Raw genomic sequence first — 24,072 nt, 5'->3', positions numbered from 1 at the left:
TGGTGCCTGCCTGGGTTTGAACCCGAAATCATCGGTTAAGATGCACGCGTTCTAACCACTGGGCCATCTCGGCTCTATGACTATAGTATTATAGCCATTTTATTTAGATTAATTAATTACTATTTTTAAAAGTTTTTTTTTGGGATAAACCTTATTTATTTCAGAACATAACGTCCTTGATGATAAAATGACTGCTTAAGAACATTCTATAAAGAACATTAATTACGTAACACAGTAATGTATTTTATTTTTTTATTTTGTCATTATTCAATTCAGAAACGATTTCAAACGTAGTAAACAGTTTTTTTCAAATCAAAGCCAAGGCTGCGTTAAGTTCGAGTTGCGGTTAGCATCGCCAGCTCCAAATTAGTGTAATCTTCCCATCCGACAGACCAAGGTTCCACATTACGTATTTACTCGTTATGGCCTTATGACACATAAAAATGTTTAGCAAACAACATACCTTAGTGCGACTGCCTACCAACATAATGGTTGGGTATAGACGTGGCCTGGGCACCACAACTATTTTTGTTCTTGTACTTAATCGAATCTAGTCAGTCACGTTTAACAATTCGAAAATTTTGAATTTTATAAAGATTTTCGTAATGAATGGTCGTTTATTCGGATTTAGCCTTATTGAAATGTTGTCTTACTGAAGTGATAAATAAAATTCATTTTTATTGCATTTAGCTGAGCATGAATTTGGACTAAGTAATAAAGTATGTATTTGTGAATAAACTAATGAAATAAATTACCGTTGAAGTTTTTCTATGTTAGGGATTGGCAGCTATCGTTATTTAGCTATAATCAAATATATAAGCATATAAGCAAATTGTATAATTTATTTTAGTTTATAGTTATATAAAATAAATTAATTATTATAAAATAAGTCAATTTATAGTATATATATTAATAGTACCCAAGGTGGCTTTTTACTAAACGTAACTAAATAAATAGATGATCATGATATACTCCCGTTGAACGATCGGCATATTCAAAAACCAAGTCTCATAGCACGTAATAAAAGAGCGGTAACAAAACAAACTTGCGCTTTGTGATCTCGACACAACAACTTTATGTAACGTTTATTGTAATCTTAGTCAATGAGAGGAGCCCTCTGTCGCGGCGCGTCCCTGTCATTAGCTGCAGCTATGGCGCCACCGCGACGTTTAAAGTGATTTGACGTAGTGTCCTTTTACGAAATACATACAATATAACACGGATGAAAGATTTATACTTTAAGTAAAAAAGGAAAACGGAACAGCCTGGCAATATCATGCTCGGCTAAGCCTCTTTTCCTTTTTGATTTTCTCGCAATGTTTTCCTTCAACTGCCAACACGAGATGAACACAAACATATCGAAATTTAGTTGTGCTTGTCCGAGTTACAATTCGGAATCATCGGCTAAGATTCACCCCTTCTTTCGACTGGCCATTGGCCATCACAGCTCTTACCTTACTATTTCTACTCACATCAATAATAATTAATATTTATTTTGTTAGTTTACTTTTTGGCATTTTTTTTTTTAATTTACTTTCGCCGGCGAAGCGCACTTATTCATATTATATTTTTTTAAACACGATGCGTTTTGCTAATAAGTTTTAAGTATATAATAATAATAGATTTAATAATAAATAATAGATTTTCAGTTTGGTATTAAAGAATAAAATGTCTGATCAAATAGTAGTAGATATATTTTATTGAATACAATGATTCAAATACAAAGATTCGGTTGTATTTAAAAACTCTTTCATGACGTAATCTAGCTAATGACTAACTTTAACTTTTAAAAATTAATATATGATATTAAAAAAATAACAGTTCTATGAAATTAAAGTTAGCTGCTTATTCAAAATTATACAAAGTAAAAAAACCACGTAACCCAAAATCTTAGGCAAATTAGCAGAGTCGAGAGCAGGATAATTCATCTGACGAGCTCGAATCCGTGACATCGATAATAACTGCGCCCTGACCCGCTTGCAATATATATACTCGTGCTCAAAAATAACTACGATTATTTAAATAAAACATATCACAAATCGTTTTTGTGAATTTCTCTCTTGATATATTATAATCGTTAATTTTTTTATTAGACTATAACAGATTTCATACTTTTTTATAACTGCACCTTTTTTCGCACAAGTATAAACATTAAACACGAAAAGTCATTAATTAGTCATTTCCAGTCACTACTAAGTAGACGGACATTTTTAACACTGATCCCTGGTAGATGGTGCGGTACCTATATAAAAATATATACAAAGTAATACTTATCAACATTTGATACACATAAAATAAATATTACTGTTACAGAGTAATAAATATTCCAAAAGCATTGTATCCACTTATAATAGTCATTTATAATAAAAATCATTAATATTCATTAAAAGTAAAGGTGAGTTTTGTAATGTTATTATTGTTTGGATTGTATAAGCTTTAAAAAATCTTCCTACAGGTTATTTTTAAATTTTATAACTTGTGTACTCAAGTATACCGTACCATCGAGCACGTACACAGTAAACAGGTGTATATCGCAAGTCTGTTGATCTTACATGTGAGATGACGCATGCTGTAACTTTGACAGGAATAATCATAGAATAGTGACAGTTAATCGTGGAATTATTAACATAAAACAAAATTAATAATTATTGAACCGCTTGTCTGTCCGTTTACTGTCTAGAATTATTCACGTATTTTGTAGATAATTGATTGGCACTCACACACATTGAGCAGCCACCACTACTTTGCATGACCTTCGAAGTGAGATAGGGTTAACATAACAAAAAAATTTTTTTTTTAGTTCTGTCTGAAATTTTGTATGTACCGTTTGTCTAAACAGAGAGGAAGATAAAAGGGACTACTAATTAACTATTAATGAAATGTTCATAAGGGGTCACCACGTACTCTTTTTTTCTCCCTAGTCCTTCTCACTATGTCTAAGATAGAATATTTTCTATGTTACCAAGTCATCAAATTGGAACCACATAAATGAAGATTGAAAATAAACATAAGAAATATATATATTAAAGAAATACGTATATTTAAAAGGATTATATACGTCAAGGGGCACACAAGTGATCCTCTTACTAGGCTTCCTAGGGTTCATTTTATCATCGGATTTATGAAACCCCAATTATACACAACTGAATCCAGTTATTTGCATTACGTGTGAATATATGTTTTGATTATGTGTACAAAAAACTCAGTAAACATAACTTAACACTATACAGATTTTTTTTTTAATTTAGCTAGATCCTTATTACATGTTTTTAACATTTAGTTATTTTGGAGTCGAAACAATAGCCAGTTCATGTGAATTATTCTTTGAATCTGTTCCAGAGTTCTGAAAGTCCAGTTGACGAGAAGCCAAACAGTGAGAAGAGCTTTGTAGTGGGGACGTGGCCGACCAGCACGCCGGGTCACACAGGGTACTTGACTGTCGCCACTTTACCCCCTACTTTCATACGAAGTAAGTCCTTGAAATAAGATTATTTACAGTTTCTTTAGTAACGATTTCCAACTACGCAGGACACATTTTATTGCACAAGCGTGTCCGGAACCACAGTTGCACCTTCTATACCCTCACTCTCATAATCTAATGGGACGACAAATCCGACAAGACCGGAATGAGTTCAGACCAAGGACCAACAGCTTTACGTACTTTCTGAGACACGGGAGTCTCCAGACACTTCCAGACTCCGGGCTGTTACTGAGATTTTTTCGAATTCCAGTATCTTTTTATAAGCTCGATCTCGGGTTTGAACCCCGAACGTCGGTACCATTATAATGAGTATTTTATTATTTGTAAATGATTCCCAAATACTTGAATTGTTTTAAGAAAATCCAACAGCATGTAAATATATCACAAGCAAACCGGCTTCCTATGAAGAGTAATGTTGGCCGATATGTACAATTACCAGATGTGCCAAAAACTACTTATACTATTTTAATTTATATTTACTTTCAAACTACGTAGAGTTGACGAGTCCTTATTCTCAATGTGAACAAAAATGTCCAAAATTTACAATAATAAATTACGTATTTACATATGATTTTATAACGTCAAATATATCTGTTTTAATTTACAGAAAAGTGTAATCAAGTTCAAGAAAGCTCCGATCAATTAAAAACAATCGAAAACGGAGAAAAAGATAAACCCAATGGTGCTGAAGAAATGTCGATAGACGAAAACCAATGACGTATTATTTTATTAATAAATGAATAAATTGTTATCGTCAGAGAATTTTATTTTATTTTACAAATAAATATGATTCTGAAGTCGTAAAATGAAACACACAAATATTAGTCATAGTTTATTAAATAGAACTTACAGATATTATTATCTCTTAAACTATAAATATCACTACTTAAATGTAGATATACGGAACATCGTCCTTCCTTATTGTTCATTGGAAGTTTAAGGCAGTGGAAATAATATCAAAAAAATAATTTTGACATTTTTATAATTTCACATTTCTCTATCACAGCAATCTTGCTCTGTAGGTTTTCTTTAAATGTATATAATTTGATTAAATGCTAATTATGATTACTATACGTATACTTTAAAAAGATTGCTAGGCATATATTTCAATTAAAATTTTGTGTTTATAAAATTATTATTAAAAACTATAAAAAATATAATTGACTAAAATATGTCTAAATTATTCGAGTTAACTTCTATGACATCGAAAACAGAGATATCGTATATGATCATATGATTAACGTGTTAATCCTTGTTCGATGTTACCATTAAAGAATTTAAATATTATATAATAATAATTCTTTACTTTTATATATATATTTCATTTTTATAACCAATTAAAATAAATATATTTATTTTTTGTTAATATTTGTTTATTGTGTTCGGATGTTACCTACTTATTAAATATAACGATATACAGGAATGTTTTAAGATAGAAAAAATAATAAAAGACAGTTAGATATGTTCATGCAAAAGGAATAGACAGAGATGCAACCACTTTAATGACAATATACTTTAGATAAAACGAAAAATATATCGTTATAAATAATATAATTTAAAAAACTTATTACTAGCATACATTTCATTAAATAGCACACTATAAAAAACTACAGTTGACCCGCGGTAATTCAGTCCCCGTTTTATCCCCCCCCCCCCCCCCCTATACACTATAATCCGCCATGCTCCAAACAGTACACAAAGGTCATATACTACGGCAATTCTTCAATAACGTGAAATTTTTGTCACAATTTCATATTACAAGGTACTCTTCAAAAACTCCAAGGGGTTATATATCGATATAGTCCAACAAATGCGATCATCCGACCCAACTTTTTCGTTTATCGAACCACGGGTTAAATGTATTTTTAATACCAATACAAAAGTTAAAATAGTGCATGATAGTCGTTACAAAGAAATATTATAGAAATTCAATCAACTGTCACATTTTCACTATTATTATTATAAATTTATTAAAAAATGTATATACTAAGATATATGCTAAAGTTAATGATTAATTAAACAATTTAATAAAATTATTTATGTATTGAACTGTACGAGATATGTGATTTTTTAGCAATAATTAATGTCTTGCGACAAGACAGTGATGTCCATAAATGTTTAAGTTTGCGTGACGTATGTTATAATTTCTATAATAATATCTTCATAAATTATATAGTAATATTAATATCATATTATGTATCGTTCACTTATTCGAAAATAATATCTTAAACATAAATATTTCTAGTAGTTTTCGATGACTTAAAAATATTATAGCTATGATTATAAATGTTTTGGAGTTCATACCAAACAAATAGAATATTGCGTTTTTCTCAAATATACTCATCCAATGTTTTTTATTAGACTAGTATTCTCTACAATGTTACTCCAATGAGATTAATAGAACTAAACCTGAACCTTTTACCTAAAATCGCTGAAGTCAGTTTTCAGCTGTATGGTAGGTTTAGCGGGACGCGTGTCGAAGTTAGGCCTGGTGGGCGGCGCTCTACGCGAAGCGCGACTCGCCTGACTAGCTTTCACAGCGTTTTCTAACTTCGTACGGAGTTCGGAAGACTGTTGCATCATTGTTTTAAATTCCTAAAAGAATCAGTACCCTATTAATCTTTTGTTTTAAAATTTAATAACACAACAATATAACAATACTCGCAGTGAAAACAAATAAAAAATACATTTATGGTTCAAATTGCCTTATCGCCTTAATAAAACCTCTTCGAGCGCACATTGAAAGATTCGTGTGCATGTGCGTTATTGTAATCGATATTTAATCTAAAAACGGCATAAATGACAGAAAATTATTAAAGTTCTATTACCTGTGGATACTTCGGTCCGACGCGCATGATCCAGTTCAATGCGAACTCGTGTATCGTGCGAGCGGGCGCCGAGCGCGCTATCTCGGCCGGCTCGCGCAAGTACGAGATCACTATGGGCACCAAGATCCACAGCATTTGTATACCTGGGGTACACGTTCATAATTTAATACTAGATAAAGAATTATTCACAGTTTTACTACACACATAATATACAACATTCAATATATTCTCACCTTTGTGAGGATCCTCTATCGGACAGAAAAAAATATTTTTAAATAATCAAAAAATATTTTATAAGTCGCTATCACTAATCGATAATTTTTCAATAAAAAAGTAAAATATAAAAGCTATCATCACACGCGGTAACATTTAAAGTCGAGCGACTCACGCGCGGCGTCGGGCGCGGCGTCCACCAGCTCGTCGAGCGCGGTGACGGCGGCCAGCGCGGCGCGCACGTGCGGCGCGTCGTCGGCGCGTCGAGCGGCGGCCGCGCGCGCCACCACGCGCCCGCCCAGCGCGCGCGCCCACCACGACACGCACTGCGCCGGCGCCGAGCGCGACCACACGCCGCGCAGCACGCAGCAGCACGACGCGAACACCTGCGCCCGGCGAGTAGTGGGTGACCGAGAACGACCCGCGCCAAATTTATATAGTCTGCTTTTCTTGTTTATTATAAGATTTCAGCTTAAGCTCCGCCGTAATTATAGTTTGTCACTCAATAAAGACCTCCTACGATACAGCGGATATACGATACGGTCGGATAAATTCTATTAGGACAGATCATGTCAGACCCAAAAACGGTATTTAGGAGATATAAGTGTGGCGGCGGTACCTCGTGGTCGCGCGTGTCGAGGCACTGGCGGAAGTGGTTGATGCAGGGGTAGTGCAGCGGCGGCGCGGGCGCGGCGCGCGCCAGCACGCACGCCATGGCGCGCGCGCCCGTCACGCTCTCGATGCGCTGCTCCGACTCCTCTGCGGGGCAAGGCGACGCTTGTTGTAGTGGCCCGATAATATTCAATCCAATAAAGACATTTAAACATGAATGCCATAAAAAGAAATATTTACATTGCAGGTAAAGATATTTCTCTACACAAGTCAGTCCCATTGATTTTTTAATAGTCAACATTGAAGGGGTATTTATTACAAATCTTAAAACTATTAATACTATACTCACTAAATTAGGATAATATGCGCATCAACCTGACATACAAATACTATTAAGAAACTGTAGTGCTTGCCACTTGATTTAATGCTAATTTACAACATAATCTTCTAGATTAGATAATTGTTATGAAACGATCAATAGGCGAAGAAATCATCAGCCATATATCCTGAAATAAAGTACTAACCTGTCTTAACCCTCTCCACGAGCTTAGCTAGGGTAGCCTGTAGCAGCAGCGCGTGCTGCTCCTGCGTGTGTTGCTGCACGCGCACCGCGCGGCACTCCGCCGCCTGCTGCAGTAGCAGAATGCCAGCGTCGCTCAGCAGCTGATCTCCACGACTCTCGCGCAGGATTTCAGTCGCGAGGTACAAGATCGTCGGCAGTACGGAAAGAGCTCCTACAATAATACATATCATGTTAAAGAACTACAAAAATATTAATTCATTTATCGTGCCATACATCTTATATAAAACGAATGTCAGTATTGAATAATAAAATAATCAATTACCCTGTGGACTGGTGAGTGTAGTCAACTCTGACATGGACGCTAAGCTCTTGATAAGCAGTGTGTCCCCGTGGACTCCCAAACCTTTTCTCACGCCAATCACACCCACTCTCCCCTCCTGCTTCAATGGGCTCAAAGATGGCAACCTTCGAACGAGGAGGCAGACACAGACTTCTAAGCACGCGAACACCAATGATTTTCCAGGGGGAAGGTCGCCCGTTGGACCACCCTCTCCTAATGTATGGACCACTTCGAGTACTGATTGTGGAATACTTTCTGTAGATTCATTCGGTGCCAATTCTGTAAAAAATAAACATAACAATACAATTACACAAACAAGTGCACTACGGAAACTTTTTATTATATAATATATATACTAATCAATTCTTTAAATGTATCTATTGGTGATCTGTGTCGTTCGACTTCGGCTTAACCATCTTAGACCAAAAAAAAAAAACACCTTCGACCACCAATGACTTTTAAAGACTTGCTTAGGCTGAAATGGACCAAAGTTTTGGCTTAATTTGACGGTTTAGAACTGTTACGTTACATTTACATTGCGATTATGCGCGCGGACCGGGAGTTACACTGGCCACTATCGCCAAAACAAGTTCATATGCACATTTGACTATCTAATAAATGTAGCTTTAATTAAGAAGTTCTTGAGAAGTTCTTTGTAATGGATATTTTGAATGATTGTTTTTGGTACAATAGTGATTATTATTTATAATTATATGAATTAATAAATTTTCCAAAAATGTTCAATTAATTGACTAGAAATACAGTCTCGTTTATATATAGCCACCATAAAATTATTTCGTTCACTATTAACCAATTTTAAATTGAATTTCCGAAGCTGAAACTAGAAAGCTAATAACCCTATTGAAACGTCGACATCAACCTCTGTGTTCCAACAGAAAAGTAAATCTGAGACGTCGTTAATAAGTTGAGATGTAGGGCAAACGAATTTACGTACTTTCCAATACACGGGATTGTAAACACTCCCAAATACCAACTTTCACTACTTTCTAAAAAAAAACAGTAATATTTCATTAACCCCACTCGGGATTAGTTGCAGATCAAATACTATTCCTCCAGAATGTTCCTGCATAGTGCAGATACTTCCTAGGACTAAGCCAACTTCGAGATAACTATATAATAATTTGCTTTCAATTTACCCCTGATCTTGTCGTGCATGCTGGCTCGCAGCTGGTCGCGAGCGGCCGCCACCACCAGCTGCAGCACATCAGCGGCCAGCAGTAGTGCCTCCACGCTCTCCTGCGTCAGACCTGTCCGGTGGATTATCTGACACAGTTCGATAGCTAGCGCCCTGTAATAACATACGAAAATATATTTAGTTGTTATTTGCCTCAGTTAAATACAGCGAAGCAAAGAAATGCTTATTAAGCAAAAATAATCAATATTAGAAATGTCAGCTAAGCTTTGTTTGGCATAAAACCGCGCCTAAAACGGATGAACAGATTCAAATTAGAGGTCGATTATATAACGATAAAGATATAAGAAAAAATTATTTTAAAAGAAATAGCATTTTTATTACATGGTGATCTATCGATATTTTTATTATAATAAGTAATATTAGATACTTTTAAGACGCCAAAAGCAATATCGGTATAAGTATGTACTAAATGATAATTACCTGTCTTTGAGCAACCTCGCTCTATTTTCAGGAGCATCGAGTAAAGTGACTAACGACAGCAACACGGAGATAGTATTTTCCACGCTCATATCGCGCTGCGCACAGAGAGCTTCCATACAAATACCTAAAGCATGACAAACTTTAGAATCACATCTAGTTTAAAAAAATATTTTACCAATTATCGATTTATAAAAAACTTACCAAATAGGAGATGGAATTTTTCATCAATGGGTTCAAAAAATTCGAAATTTCCATTTTCAGTCTTACTAGTTCTGTTGTCCGTGCTGTCGCTGGACTTCTCTGCGAATAGATAATTCATATTTTTAAAATATAATATGTAACAGCCCGTATTTCGTAATGTTCCACTGCTAGGTCGAGGCTCATCTCAAGTGATTATAGACATTTAGTAGGTATATTTCTCATAAGTAGAACATATATTTGTATTTAGCAATATTTTAGTGGAATGTAAATAATAATAATAATATATTTGCATTAACCATGATATACATTTATACAAATTTGTTAATACATGTACATGTTTAGTCATCAACTATATGACATGCAAATATTATTACAATAATTTACAACTGATATAAATAAATACATCAAAGTCAACAATATTTCATACGTTCAAATCCAATCATAGAGGTCAGTTAAGCCCAAATTCAATCAATTGTTTGGGACAATATTTATAATATCACTAACATGACAATGATACATTACAAAATTTTTATATATCTGTGTCAAGAAACTCTCTTACTGAGTAAAACATTTGTCAACCAACCAGCCGCGCAGTCACTCCTCAATTATTTTACGCAATTTATTATGGATTAAAATGGTCATCTGGCAGCAATTTTTTGAAGTCAGAGCACGAAAGTACGAAAGTAGTTCCGCTCACCGTCGGCCCCGTCGCGCGGCGCGTCGTGCGGCGCGGCGACGCAGGCGTTGTACCGCAGCGCGGCGGCGTACAGCAGCGAGGGCCAGGCGCGCGCGTAGTGCGCCCGCGACGCCTCCGCCGTCTCCGCCGAGTAGAACGCGCCGCCGCCGTGCGGCAGCTGCGACGCGAATTCTGACGAGCACACGATTACAGATCATTAGTTTTTATAATATTGGTGAGCGGCGAGCAAAACAAACAGTAAGAAATATTATTGGCAGCTAATGTTATGTTCCTTGTGTCTGTAGTTGACACACATATCTTATCTCACTCTTCAAACCGGCACATAACAATACTAAGTATTGCAATTTTGAGGTAGAATATCTGACGAGTGGCTGGTACCTACCCAGACGGGCATACTTTAATATTACATTTTTTCCAATCTTTCAAGTGTAATTCAACAATGAAATTTGTAAATAAGTTTTGGAAAACCCCATCATTTAGCATTCGAGGTGTGGCCGTATACAAGAATTTATAACATTACAACTATTATTTTAGATGAAGTTATAAACAGGCCGAGACGAGCTTGCACAAATCCGTACTACCAAATCCCAATAATCTTGTAAAATTCAAAATAGATAATGATATCTCACAAACCTGGTGGCAAACTCAGCAGCGCGTGATCCTTTAACGCGGCCAGCCAATTCTCCCCTAAGCTTTCCAACTCGGGTTCGACTAGTTTGAGTAAACTCTCCCCTTTCGACTCGAATTCTCCGTACTCTTCGTCTTCAATTGTCTCTTGGTTAGCGTTGTCTATTTGGTTATTATTTTGCAATACCTGGTTGCGCCACTTTGCTATTTCAGCGCGATTGTTAACCGGCTTTGTATCGAGTTGTTTTACGTAACTGCCGGGTGCGCTGTCGTTGCTAACCATTGCCACGATGTACACCTGAGAAACAATGAATATTTTAAATTTACTTTAATTTATATCGTGTAATTTTTAAATGTATATAAAACGGAACCAACCTCAGCCCAAGCCTTTAGAATCGATAGTTTTTCCAGTGTCGCCATACTTTCGTTATAAATGAGTGTAGTGTTACCCTTTTTGTTCAATTTATCTAAACTGGAAACCAGCAATTGATGAACCCTAAAATATATTAAGAAATGTTAATACGACCTTATATACATACGTTTAGTTATTCGAAATATAACCTGAAATCATATAAAAGTAGCGAGTGCGGTGCAGGGTACCTGCGCAGGTCGCCGATGTCCCTGGCCACGCCGCAGCCGATCCAGGCGGAGCACACGTCGCAGGCGGCCGCCGTCACGTGCGACGGCGTGTCGCGCGCGAAGGCGGGCCGCACCGCCGCCCCCACCTGCACAGCGGTGCACGACTAATAAGTGCTGTGTCTACGATGGCTGATATTGCTTCTTAAATCAAGATGCACTCATTCGCTTTTAATGAAAATATATACATATTTTGTTCCTTGAAACAAAAAAATGAATCATTAAAAGACGCAATTAAAAATGTATTTACTGAACCAATCACAAATTTACATAAAAATCATTTTTCTGGGTATTTTTTCTTCAATCTTAATTTATAAAACTGGGCAGGAAAAGCTGTATTTCCTCGAAAAAAATAATGTCTTTCTGCTTGTTTTTCTGGATACTACTCATCCGATTATGATACAGAGATTTAAATTTATTATTATCCCTTTTACAAGTAACCTATACATATTTTTATTGTGTTTATTATTTAGTCTAACTAAATACAAAAATTAGAATTTTATATAACCTAGAAGACATCGATTTACTTGCAACGTTATTGGAATACAATGGTATTATGTAACAATTCTTAGTACAGAGTAATCGATTACGTACGGTTTTTGGTTACTCGGTATAAACGTACGAGTACATTGCCCACCGACCTGCGCCTGGTACTGCTCCATCAGCAAGTGTCCCGGGAAGTCGGGCTCGGGTGCGCGCGCGTACTGCTGGATGATCATCTGCAGCGTGCGCAGCCCGCACAGCCGGAGCGCGTCGGACTCGCCCGTGGCGCCCACGAACGCCATGCGCACGAGGTCCGACAGGTGGAGGGAGAGGTAATCCGCTAAAATAAATAAAACACAAATTCATCAAATTCGTTGGTTCTGGTTCTGAACCAGTCTTCTCATCGGTCGATCGGAATGCCGTCCTACTGAATAATTTGTGTGAGGGAATAACGTGCTTGTTGTTATATATATTCTGTGCAATTGACTTCTCCGTTTACAAGGGCCGCGAGAGACGAAATCGGTCAGGTGAATATAATTATAAATTATATTAGTTATATAATCATGGAGATTTTAATCGAAATATTTTGTAAATTAATACAAATGACTTACCATTTGGATCATTTTGAAGCTTCTCCTTAGCTTTAACAAGATCAAAGTGAGCACTGTCTCCGGTCGCCTCACATGCTCCCATTATCTTCTGTATGCATTCCATAGCAAATACCTGATAACAAAAAAAATGTTTCGTTTTATTTAGAAATAAAACAAAATTGTTCAATGAAATTCTAATTAATTGGGTAAAATAACTTTACCGCTCTCAATATATGTAATAACATATAGGAGTGTCACAAGTTGTTAAATTGTTTTTGTGTTCTTGTTCTAATCTTAACATTCATTATAGATTAACATTATTGCAGTTTATAATAGAAATATCTAAACGGACCACTATTTATACGTAAAATAAAAATGTGAGTCAAAAACTATTGAAATATAAATTTTCGATGACATTAAAATCAACAAATTGTATAATATTCGCATACTAAAGCACTCGACTTTACGCGTATACGTAAAAAAATAACAGACACAATGAGCAGAGAAGTGTTATAGCGTACCCTGGTGGGCCAGCGCGGCTGCACGGCGGGGTGCGTGGACTGCTCGCTCTCCGCGTGGAACTCCGCCTGGTCGTCGTCACCCTCCGCGTCCAGGTCCATCTCCGGGTTGTTGCTGTCCTCTGGGCATCGATTATAAGCCGTGTGTACGATTAAATAAAATTAAATTAATACATATATGATACAATTTAATTGTATACTTAATGTCAATTTTAGAGATTTGTTTCATATACATATATTTAAGATATCAAAAATGTAATACTTAATGGAAAATCTAAGTCTTCCGATATAAACCACACCAAAAAGTATTATATTGATATGTAAAGTCTTAACAACCTACTGCTACCTTCCTCAATTTAAAAAATACTTACATATTATACTCATTTTTAAGTAATTTTTTTGAGGAAAATTTCAAAATACCTTAAATATATAACAATGAATACAGTGGTGGCTTAATCAATTATAACCATCAAACTTACCTAATCTTACAGTCAATACTCGCTTAGCCAGAACCAGCCAATCCCTTACAGAGCGGTTAGCGGCAGCCGCTAACAGACAGCACGTTAAAGTGTCACGCGCGTAAGACAGTGCCATCTCGTCGCGCTCCATATCCAAGTACGCGAACAGCGCTCCAGGAAGACCTGTATCGGTTATCACGACACCTGAAAATAAAAATTAATCCTACGTATTATATATTAAGAACTATAATAAACTATTATTTAAATAATTTTTGTTTACGTGTGGATGTTACAACTAGGTACCGTTAGATGGCGCTGATTAAATAATTCACGTTTCTGAATCGCGCAGGCTAAATGTTTGTTAGTAAGTATTAGTCTTTAAGTATGACTCCAATATAATGTTTGTGAATTGGATAAACCTTTAAGCAATGAAAAAACATTTCAACATCCTTCTTTTATTTCGTTTACTATTTAAACTTGATATCCCGAAAATACTTTATTTCTTCGATAGAAAATTAATTTCAGTCTGTTAAAGTATACAAGCTCAGTTGGTTATAAACAGTTGCAATTGGTCAAAATTTTGCGTAAAATGAATAGAATGAAATTATACGTCTAACTTCTTTAAAAAAAAGACGAATACATGTTTACTAAACATACCGCAATATGATTTAGGAGCCACGTGGTCTTTGGCCAGCATTGCGTATTTACACACATCTGCAGCGTCCTTCTGCGACAGTTGGCGCAGGCAACAAAGCGCAGCTCGGCGTACAGATAACTCCGGATTTGATAGGTCACGCTGTTCACATATAATAATAAAATTAGAATATGTATGACTCCTGAGTACGAATATATATAACAAAACGTTTGATGTGGATTTGATGTCATTTGGACGTTTGACCCGTTACAAGCAGACTTTATTTGATATTATTGAATAAAAACGAATAAAATATTCAATATAAAAACTATTATTGTAACTCTTTGAATAAAAAAAAAAAAAGTTTTTCCCAGCCAAATCCGTCTGTCGACAGTCAACAATATTGTATACTGTTTCGGTACTAAATTTCGTGTGACTGTCGAGGATATCGCGCGTGTGTAGCGGCGCGTACGTACGCAGAGCTGCGGCACGAGCGCGTGCAGGTTCATGTGGTTGGGCGCGAACATGTGCAGCTGCTGCAGGCCGCCCGTGGCGTCCGCGCGCGCGCCGCCCGCCTCGCGCAGCGCCGCGCACGCGCACACGAAGCGCCCCACCGCGCTGCAGCCGCACGCTGGCAGAGACATCGTTAGCATTATAAAAGCCTCCAAAACTATTTTAAAATAATGGTCCATTACTCCCTGAATATTAAGACACACGATAGATGAATGCCTTATTATACTCAGATCATCCTATCTCTATTGAAGCGTACCTTGTAACTCTGGTCCCACAACCGTGATGAGTGCTGCTAGTAGGCGACCGATACTGCGATGCAACTCGTCCAGGCAGGGCGGCGCGCTAAACAGAAGCTTGAGCACCAGGTTCAAGGTCGACTCCACGTGCCCTCGGAACATGGGACCCGATGCATCCACCAGCACCGACAGTGCGTGCAGCGACCATACCTTAATTAATTAACCCTTGGATGAGCGATAAAGATTTAAGTAAACAATATAACTTACATTAACAATTATTTATCCATAGTAGAAAGTTGAGAGTAATTTTTGAGAAATGTTAGCTAGAACTTTACCACCAGAAGAAACGTACTTGTACTTCCACCGCAGCGGTGTCCTGCGCCAGCGCCCTGAGCACGGGCAGCGCTGCGGCGCTGGAGGCGGCTCCTCTGGCGCGCTGCACGGCGCCCACGGCGGCCGCGGCGGCTGCGCGCGCGGGCCTGTTGGCGGAGGAGCGCGCGAGGGTGATGACCCGCTCGCTGAGGGCCTGGCTCTCCGCCTCGCTGATGCAGCCGCACAGTCGGCCCGCGCAGGACGCAGCCGCTGCGCGCACCGTCGAACTGCTCGCCGATAGACCGCTCTATGTAAGGAAACACGAATATTTATTTTATTTACTTATTTGACAAATGAGTTCTTAATCACTGTAACCGTACAAACATATATTTGCCAAGCCAATGTATAACTTACAATTATCAGGTCAGTAGCAATAGTCTTCACAGCTTCTTGGCCCAGCGAGCTCTTCAGCTCTGCCAGTGTGCGCAGAGCTAACAGTAAAGCGGTGTAGATGTTGATCTGTATCGCTTCTTGTCTTGCGCCTTTAGACATCTTAATGCATTCCACAAAGTGTTCCAGCATTTGTTGTCTAGGAACAATTTTTTGTTTACGTGTCATGTGAGACTTATTGCAATGTTGCTATGGAATGGTTAAACATAAATTAGCAACTCAGTTAAATTGTAATTAATTGTAACTCAGCTAAATATATCTCAATTTAATTAAATCAACTAAATTGCCATGATAAAGATTAAAATTATTTAAATCATATACCTAGTCACAAGCTATGTCAATATCTAATATTGTAAAAAGTAAAAGTCACCGATGCTTGTTAGCGGCCTTCGCGAATATCTGCGGGAAGAGGGCGACGGACGCGTCGATGACGGCCACGCCCAGCGGCTGCGCGCCCGCGGAGCGGCGGTACAGGCAGCACGGGTCATGCTCCAGTGCGCTCGAACCACTCGCGCTCAGCGGCGATATCAACTACAAAGCAATATAAATTTAGATGTGGGATAAGACTAAATCAATTACAAAAAAAATTGCTAACTTAAACTATTCAAAACTATAACAAAAATATGTGGCGAATCTATAGACACGAATAATGAACGTGTCATTGCTGGGTAGAGACTTTATTTCCTGTTGAAAACGACCGATGTATGTTTTTTCTATACTTATTATAAGATAACAGTATACAATCTCATGTATCAAGATAATACCTGTTCTTCTATTTGAGCATGATCCGTGTCGTGTATCCAGCCTTCCTCTCCAAGGAGGATGATATCGCGAGGATGCATCGCGCTTCTTAGCATGCCTATAATTAAAAAAACTCATTATATTTATTTGATGGAAAACATTTGATTTTAACCAAATGAGAAATATCAATTACGTAAATAGGTATCGTGATCAAATTGCATTCGAAGAACGGACTAGGGTCAAAAATTGCGTAACTATTATATTTAATATTAAATATTAAAATCTCATGTACCGGTAGCAACATTAGCTCCGCTGGGATCGGCCGAGCCCGCCAGTTCCGCCGCCAGCAGGCGCAGCAGCGGAGCCGCGGGCGCCGTGGCCGCCGCACCCAAAGCCGCGCACGCCTGGTACAGGCGCAGGCGCAACAACGCCGCCGGCGCCTTCAGCGAACCGCCGTAGTTGCGCACCACCGTCCCGACACTGTTCAAAACCATTTATTTATTAATGTAATTCATGACATTTATTATTAAATCGATATTATAAAATCAAACAAAAAGCTGTAATATAGAATGATAAGAGAATGTACTTTTATATGATATATAATTATTACTTTGTCAAGACAGCAATGGCGCCATCAATAGGTTGTGTCAATCGCTTAGCGGTGTCCTCGTTGTTGACCAAAGAGGGGCAATGAATTAGAAGACTGTGCAACGCTGACAGAGCGCCCGCTCTTCCTTCTAATGTTACCTGAAATAAAGTACGATTATAAAAGGTATTATTTTAATTTCGAACCTCCCCTGTACATAATAAACAGGCGTATTTCTTACTAACCTGCCAAGTGAATGCATCACCTCTCGCCTTTTCCGACTCGAGCTCCTTGGCCGAACGAGGGAAACTATTTCTCCATAATAGAAGCATTCGTGGCAATAAGCCGCGTACGACCGGGACACCTACAACGAACGGAAATAATATTGTAACTCAAGCCGAAATTGCTCAGGTAATATGATAAGTGAGAGGCCTATATATATCCTGACCAAAGATCGAGATATCAAATAGAATTAAATTGATAGTAATGTTTTAAATGTACATAGTCCCTTATATACGGCATGTATGCGTAATGCCCATTCGTTTAATAGTGAACTCACCGAGCGTACAGATGGCACCAACGATCAGCCAGCCGGCGTTAGTCCGGGCGGCGGTGAGCCTGCTGCTCTGGCCGGCCGAGCGCAGTAGCTGCTCCGCCGCGTTGAAGGCGACCTTGCCGCGCCCGTGCGGCACGCCCAGCGGTGACCACTGCACCGCGCCCAGCGTGGCCGCCAGCGCCGCCGAGTAGCCTGCGACAGCACCCGCCTATTTTACTCCCAGATTCTACTAAATATATGATATTAACCACTACAGGCCAGGGCTGAGGTCGGGTATTATATTGGACCACATTACTTGCTAGTCTATATGCAATATTAAATATGTTAACTCTTCATTATTAGAATGTGTTATGTTCTAGAAATCTCTATTGGCCCACCTTCTCCTGGACCCGGAACTGGAGTCCAGGTCGCGCTACTCTAAATCATGCATCGTAGTGAACTACTCAATGCAAGATATAGCAAAGATAAAAAGCCTGGAGATTTACATTTAATTCTACAGTGTATCATGACGACTCAAAAGTGCCTCAAAGAGTCCACGCGAACAAAGAATATTTAGATTTCGATTTCGATTTCGAATACGAAGGGCGAGCGCGCACCGGAGATGCGGTGCGGCGTGGGGCGCGGCACGTCGAGCGCGTCGGCGGCGCGGTCCAGCAGCGGCGCCAGCAGCGCGGGCTGCGCGCGACACACGCCGCGCAGGCACGCCGCCGCGCCCAGCCGCGCCGCCACGCACGGGTGCTCCAGCACCTGCGGGCCGGAGGACACGCGGCCTTATTACTTGATATCCTGCCGCAGTATACTCTGCCGACATCTCGGGAGAGCTCATCTTAGCCCTACGGACCGCTAGTAGCTAAGGGCAGGGACTACATTGCACCGGCCGTATGAGCCTGGCTTAGGTGATTTAATTTATGAAAAAGATATCAAAATAATCTTTCCACTTTTATATTCACGTTCAGAGATGAGAAATCAAATATAAAATATAAATAAAATTACAAAATTTTTGATGTTAGCTTTTCTTTTTAAATATATGGTCACATTACTTGTGTCAATTTACTTTTTCCCCTACGTAATAATATATAGATAGAGAATAGAAATAGAAAATCGGCAAGTACGGACAGAGAACACAGTGTCGAGCATGCCGAGCGAGGTGTCGGCCACGAGACTGTGCACGGCCGTTCCCAGCTGCATCGACAGCTCGCCCGCCTCCGTCAGCGCGCACACCAGCAGGTGCTGGCTGAACAGCGTCTCCTGGAAACATAATACACGCACACATCAACTTATACACAGAAATAACTTAATACATCAATTAGTAATATATTTTGATAAATATGGGTCTATGCTTTATTTGATTTAGAAATATTACCATAATATTACTAAAATTAAATAGTTTGGATTCAAAAAGCATTTTATACTATATCATATATATAGTATATATATATAGTATATAAAATGCCAAGATATTCCTGATCAAATCAACTAGATAAAAAAAAAATGGTTTGCCATTGCCTTTTTGGCAATGAGCTCAAAGTTATAAATGTTTGTTTTCAAAGGGTAAACTTTGAAGTTGTAATAATATTGATTAGGAAAAATAAAAAATACCTGATTGCAATCTTTCGCATTTTCCGGGTTAAAGTCGATGCTGTTCATTTGTTTAGCAACGATTTGAATAATCTCGCGGCACGCTGACGCTTGAGCTTTCTCTCCCAACATCTTACCCAGAGTATTTCTCAAGATATAGTTGATACATTTCCTGAAAAATAGATGAGCTTTGCATAAAATATATCGTATAAGTAGAGTTTTGTAAACTCCATTCTTGATCTACTGATGTTAATTAATAATAAAATTAAATAAGAGTGGACTAATTTAAGACACAAGGGAAATAACATTCTAGATCTTATAGTTTATGGCACATTAGAGATACAAAGGACTGGTCTATAATTCGTGCTAACATCTATGTAATATAAACTCAAATGAGATATTCCTACCTCGAGTACACAGCATCGACATGGGAGCTGGCGGCCTTGGGGTTAGCGACCAAGTCCAGCACGTGTGTAAGGAACGTCGTCATGTTGCGTTCCAACCACACTCCGCCCATATTCTGGACGAATACTACATACGCCTGAAAAAAAAAAACTTTTAAGAACATTGATATTTTTTTACTTTAATAAACGTAACAAAATAATAAAAATTCATTGCATTGTTGCGTAAATTAATATATATACATCTATTATTTTTTTCTAAGATAATGTTTTAAGCAAGCAGAACAACATTTGACGAGTATTGCTTGTAAAGTGCATATATTTTTCCTACAAAATACTTGAAACGATGCTATACACGCATGAGCTAGAGAGAGAGGGAAAATATTTGAAAACATACGTGTGTTACACAGACGCGAACTTCTCTGTTCACTCCTGAGCCAGATTTGATGATTTCGCCTTTCAAAAATGACGTTCCGCCTCTGAGGAATGCGCCCATCAGAAGATTTAGCGCTTCATCTAGCGACATGACGTTCTTGGGTGGATCTTTCTTGTTTTGTTGAACTGAAAACATGTACATAAATGTTTCAAATAACTATTTCGTTTTTTTTTCCCGACTAATTTCACATGTCGCTTAATATTATCATAAATATAACACATATAAGGATTACCATACTATATTCTAGTAGTAGTTTTTTGTAATGTTTTTGAATCAATAATTGCAAATAAATACATCAGTATTTACTTAACTAATTATACTACAACTTATTATAAGGAAAATTTTGTACCTGGTTGCATTCCTATTTTGGTCTTAGTATTGATGTTCGTCATTTCACCGGCTTGAGTAGCTGCTATGAGAGCACCCAAAAGTTCAGCAACGGCACATCTAAACAACAAAACAAATACCTCAAATTGAAGCGCCAAAATTTAAAACATTAGTAAAGATTTACCCACTAATACTTTAATTGCGAAAGTTTAAATGTCTCTCTTCGTTGAAAAATTTCCGAAAAGTCCTAGGAATGTCGATCGACTCACCTCAAGGGGTAGTCGCTAGGATGAGCGGCGCGCAGGCAGGCGGCGGCGATGGCGTCCACGTCGGCGGGCGTGAGGCGCAGCAGCGGCAGCATGTGGCGCAGCGCGTGCGCCGCCGCCGCGCGCACGGGGCTCGCGCGCTCGTTGAGCAGCGTGCTGCGCGCCGCGCGGGACACCTCGCGCAGCGCCGTGCCCATGCCCACGCAGATCTAAGTTATGTTCCCAATATATTAGCAATATAAAGAATTACTACAATTACTGCCCGATTAAGCTTCAAGCTTGTGCTAGGAGTGGGGAAGACTATAGCCCAAGTCTATAGTCTTAGAATAAAAAGCAGTGTTGTCACTTATAGCAAGTTAGCACTTTTCTGTATTCATTCGCTTTATTTTATACAATACCTTGTCTAGTGTGTTCATAATCTCGAGTCGTGTTTGGGACTCTGAGCTCTTCATTGATCTGACAAGAGTTGTTACAGTCTCCTCGTATGAACGCCCCATCATTCTTCCCAATTTTTCGTACATACTTCCGAGGCAACATATTGCCGCTCTGAAACAAATGCGAAAACGAATTTATTATATTACAAGCCCGTTTGAAATACAACTGGAATACAAACATACATTTGAAATTATTTAAATATGTTTAAATTAAAATACTATATAATATATATCTAATGAACACGTAACTTTAGGCACACTGTAAATTAAACTTACAGTCTGGTTGGCAAATATGACGGTGAGTCATCCTTGACTTTTATTATATCATTGCATTTGTTGACAGTGTCGAAAAGCAGGAATGTATCTCCAACAGAGAAGAGTGTAGCCAGGCATCTTGCGAGAAGTCGACGAGCTGGGGCACCGAGATTTTCACGGAGTAGACTCACTAATTGTGCTACCAATTTTTGTTGACAGCTTTTGAGGTCTGACTGTGGGGTCAATGATTACTATAATTTAATTTTTACTTTTATAAAAAATCAATTAATTTACAGAAAATAAATCTAAATGAGAATTCTACTATAACTATTTATATACATATTAAAACAATTTTAACGTTTTTTTATAGAAATGAATAAATATTATAAAAAATAAAGCTAATTTAACAACAATATTTCATTAGTGTTCATATGGTGATATCCTGAATCGGCCACGACACTTGCTGCAGGAGATTATCGAAATTCACAGGAAATTTTACAGCACACAAGTGTATGTGCAATCACAAGTACACCTTCTATTATTTCTCACAATTAATTTTTCACAATTAATTAATTTTATTAATTCTTCTTTTATACTCTCAAAATACAATGAGACAGTAAAACTTAGATTTTAGGAACAGGACCAACAGCTTTTAGTAGTGAGTTAGTTTCCGAGACTAGTCAGTGTGGCAGAAGTGTAAGTCAAGTTCCAAACTCCAGGTTGCTAATGAGAATTTCTCAACAGTAAAACTCAATGACTTCTTATATACCAGACTTGGAGTTTGAACCCAAGAATTCTGGATCAGTGTCTTTTAAGCTAGTGACTAAACAACCAAGGTAGTCATTCCATATATAGACCGTGGCTTGTGATTGTCTAAGACTGAAGCCATATAAGGGAAGATATCAGCATAGCATTAATATTATAATTTGCAAATATTATTTATTCAGTTTTTACAGACTTATAATATTATACATATTGTATAACAAATTAAATTAAAAAAAATAGTCTAAAACTTTATAAGATTCTTAAAAAAAAATCAAACTACAATCTACATATATTTTTTTTTATTTGATTATTATGATTTGTTGGTTTGAATAAAAATAAATTTAAGCATTCATAATATTTAAAACAGCTTTTTGCTCGCTTTGCATTTGAGCAACTGCTTTTAATATTATCTGAATGATCAATTGTAGCACTGGGCAAACACAACTGAATTGTCATGTACTTAATTTATATTTCATATATGATCAAATATTGGACATTGGACGTAATTATGTATGATGTCAAATCTAAACTGAATGCATTTGTCATTTAACTCTTTTTATTTTTAATAAGAGATTAAATATATATCAAACCTATTTAGTTACCTTATGTGCAGCAACAAGAACTTTGTCCAGAAATCTCAGCCATTCAAATATGAAATGTGGCTTCTTATCATCCGGCAGTTGCTGCAATGCAGCCTCATTCAGCGTCAATGAATGTGATACTTCCATAATTCTAAAAATTAATCAATTTTAAAAAATAATTAGAAATATCTCTAATTGCATAGTTCTACATTAATCAATGTTTTGATATATTGAATTTTAGAATTCAAATAAAGTATATTAAAAGTTAAAACTATGCATTATTACATTTTAATATTAAAATGAATACAATCACAAGCTGAGGTTCAGTTTAGTTCTAATTACAATTAACATAAAAATAGCACAGTGACTATGAGACTGAATATTATAAAGTGTTTTGCTATTGTAATAATTGAATCCTTCCTTTAATTTCTCACTACTTAGCCGACCTTGGTAATAACTGTTAAAATGTTAACATATAGTTTGTGGGTCGCAGTCGTAAACAATGGCGTCATCCATGAATCAATTTTCGCATTATGATAGTGATTAGTGGTAAGTGGAATTAAGTACATAGTATGAAAGTGGATAACTCTCTTACTTTTTGGACTGAATAAATACAAAAGCTATACTTTTACTAAATTAAACTTGTTTAATGTTAAAATTACTTACCAAACTTAACCCTTTAATTTATATGAACATAGTTAACTAGCTGACAAAAGAAACTTGTTGAAATACGAAAATATATTGATTTAGGAATAATTGTTGTGAACTAAAATCATGAAAGTACTAAATAAGTTAATAATTAAAACCAAATCACGGTAAATAGCATCAAGACACCAACTGTCATTTTGACAGTACTTGACATTTAACTTATATAAATTACATGTTCCACACTCATATTACATTACATTATATATGAAGGAAATGACATATTAAACAGTAGACACATACCTTACAGAACCATAGCCATCAGTGGATTCATTAAAATTATAAAAAAAAAAACATAATGTTTGTAAAACCATAATAAGCTAACGTATTAAAAATACGTACATATATATACGAAGATTCTTATAAAACCATTATTACTTCAACATAACTAAAATACATAATCTACCTAATATATAATACCTTATAGTCAACTTAGTAAATATTATTTTTAGT

General features: G+C 37.2%; 2 protein-coding genes across 3 annotated transcripts in view; one reads left to right on the top strand and one right to left on the bottom strand.

Moving 5' to 3' along the window:
- Positions 1 to 4,235, top strand: part of LOC113401578 (tRNA (adenine(58)-N(1))-methyltransferase catalytic subunit TRMT61A) — a 57,715-nt gene extending 53,480 nt beyond the window's left edge. The window contains exons 6-7 of the mRNA XM_026641547.2: positions 3,340 to 3,469; positions 4,089 to 4,235. Coding sequence (XP_026497332.2) covers positions 3,340 to 3,469; positions 4,089 to 4,198 — 240 coding nt within the window. The 3' untranslated portion in view covers positions 4,199 to 4,235. The remainder of the gene's footprint in view (positions 1 to 3,339; positions 3,470 to 4,088) is intronic.
- Positions 4,236 to 5,842: 1,607 nt separating this feature from the next.
- On the bottom strand, positions 5,843 to 23,783 carry LOC113401573 (HEAT repeat-containing protein 5B). Of its 2 annotated transcripts, XM_064217973.1 has the most exons (40): positions 23,581 to 23,783; positions 22,936 to 23,065; positions 21,590 to 21,801; positions 21,278 to 21,425; positions 20,883 to 21,088; positions 20,636 to 20,733; positions 20,248 to 20,411; positions 19,857 to 19,990; positions 19,471 to 19,621; positions 18,988 to 19,119; positions 18,468 to 18,618; positions 17,875 to 18,063; positions 17,561 to 17,679; positions 17,340 to 17,476; positions 17,022 to 17,209; positions 16,753 to 16,847; positions 16,359 to 16,519; positions 15,953 to 16,127; positions 15,579 to 15,845; positions 15,247 to 15,436; positions 14,954 to 15,108; positions 14,501 to 14,639; positions 13,865 to 14,047; positions 13,389 to 13,507; positions 12,889 to 13,000; positions 12,436 to 12,617; positions 11,759 to 11,883; positions 11,534 to 11,654; positions 11,165 to 11,456; positions 10,532 to 10,702; positions 9,835 to 9,933; positions 9,634 to 9,757; positions 9,155 to 9,306; positions 7,980 to 8,276; positions 7,659 to 7,868; positions 7,142 to 7,281; positions 6,698 to 6,908; positions 6,543 to 6,557; positions 6,310 to 6,452; positions 5,843 to 6,076 (listed from the first exon to the last, which is right to left on the bottom strand). In XM_064217973.1, exons 2-40 carry the CDS (start codon positions 23,059 to 23,061, stop codon positions 5,900 to 5,902), a joined length of 6,210 nt encoding a protein of 2,069 aa, XP_064074043.1. In that variant the 5' UTR covers positions 23,062 to 23,065; positions 23,581 to 23,783; the 3' UTR covers positions 5,843 to 5,899. The 2 variants fall into 2 exon arrangements, with proteins under 2 accessions (XP_064074043.1, XP_026497328.2); XM_026641543.2 differs by lacking the exon at positions 6,543 to 6,557.
- Positions 23,784 to 24,072: the final 289 nt, after the last annotated feature.

The sequence above is a fragment of the Vanessa tameamea genome, chromosome 20 (assembly GCF_037043105.1).
Source record: "Vanessa tameamea isolate UH-Manoa-2023 chromosome 20, ilVanTame1 primary haplotype, whole genome shotgun sequence".
NCBI lineage: Eukaryota > Metazoa > Arthropoda > Insecta > Lepidoptera > Nymphalidae > Vanessa > Vanessa tameamea.
The sequence above is the reverse complement of the archived record's forward strand: the minus strand, read 5'-3'. Positions and strand labels throughout refer to the sequence as shown.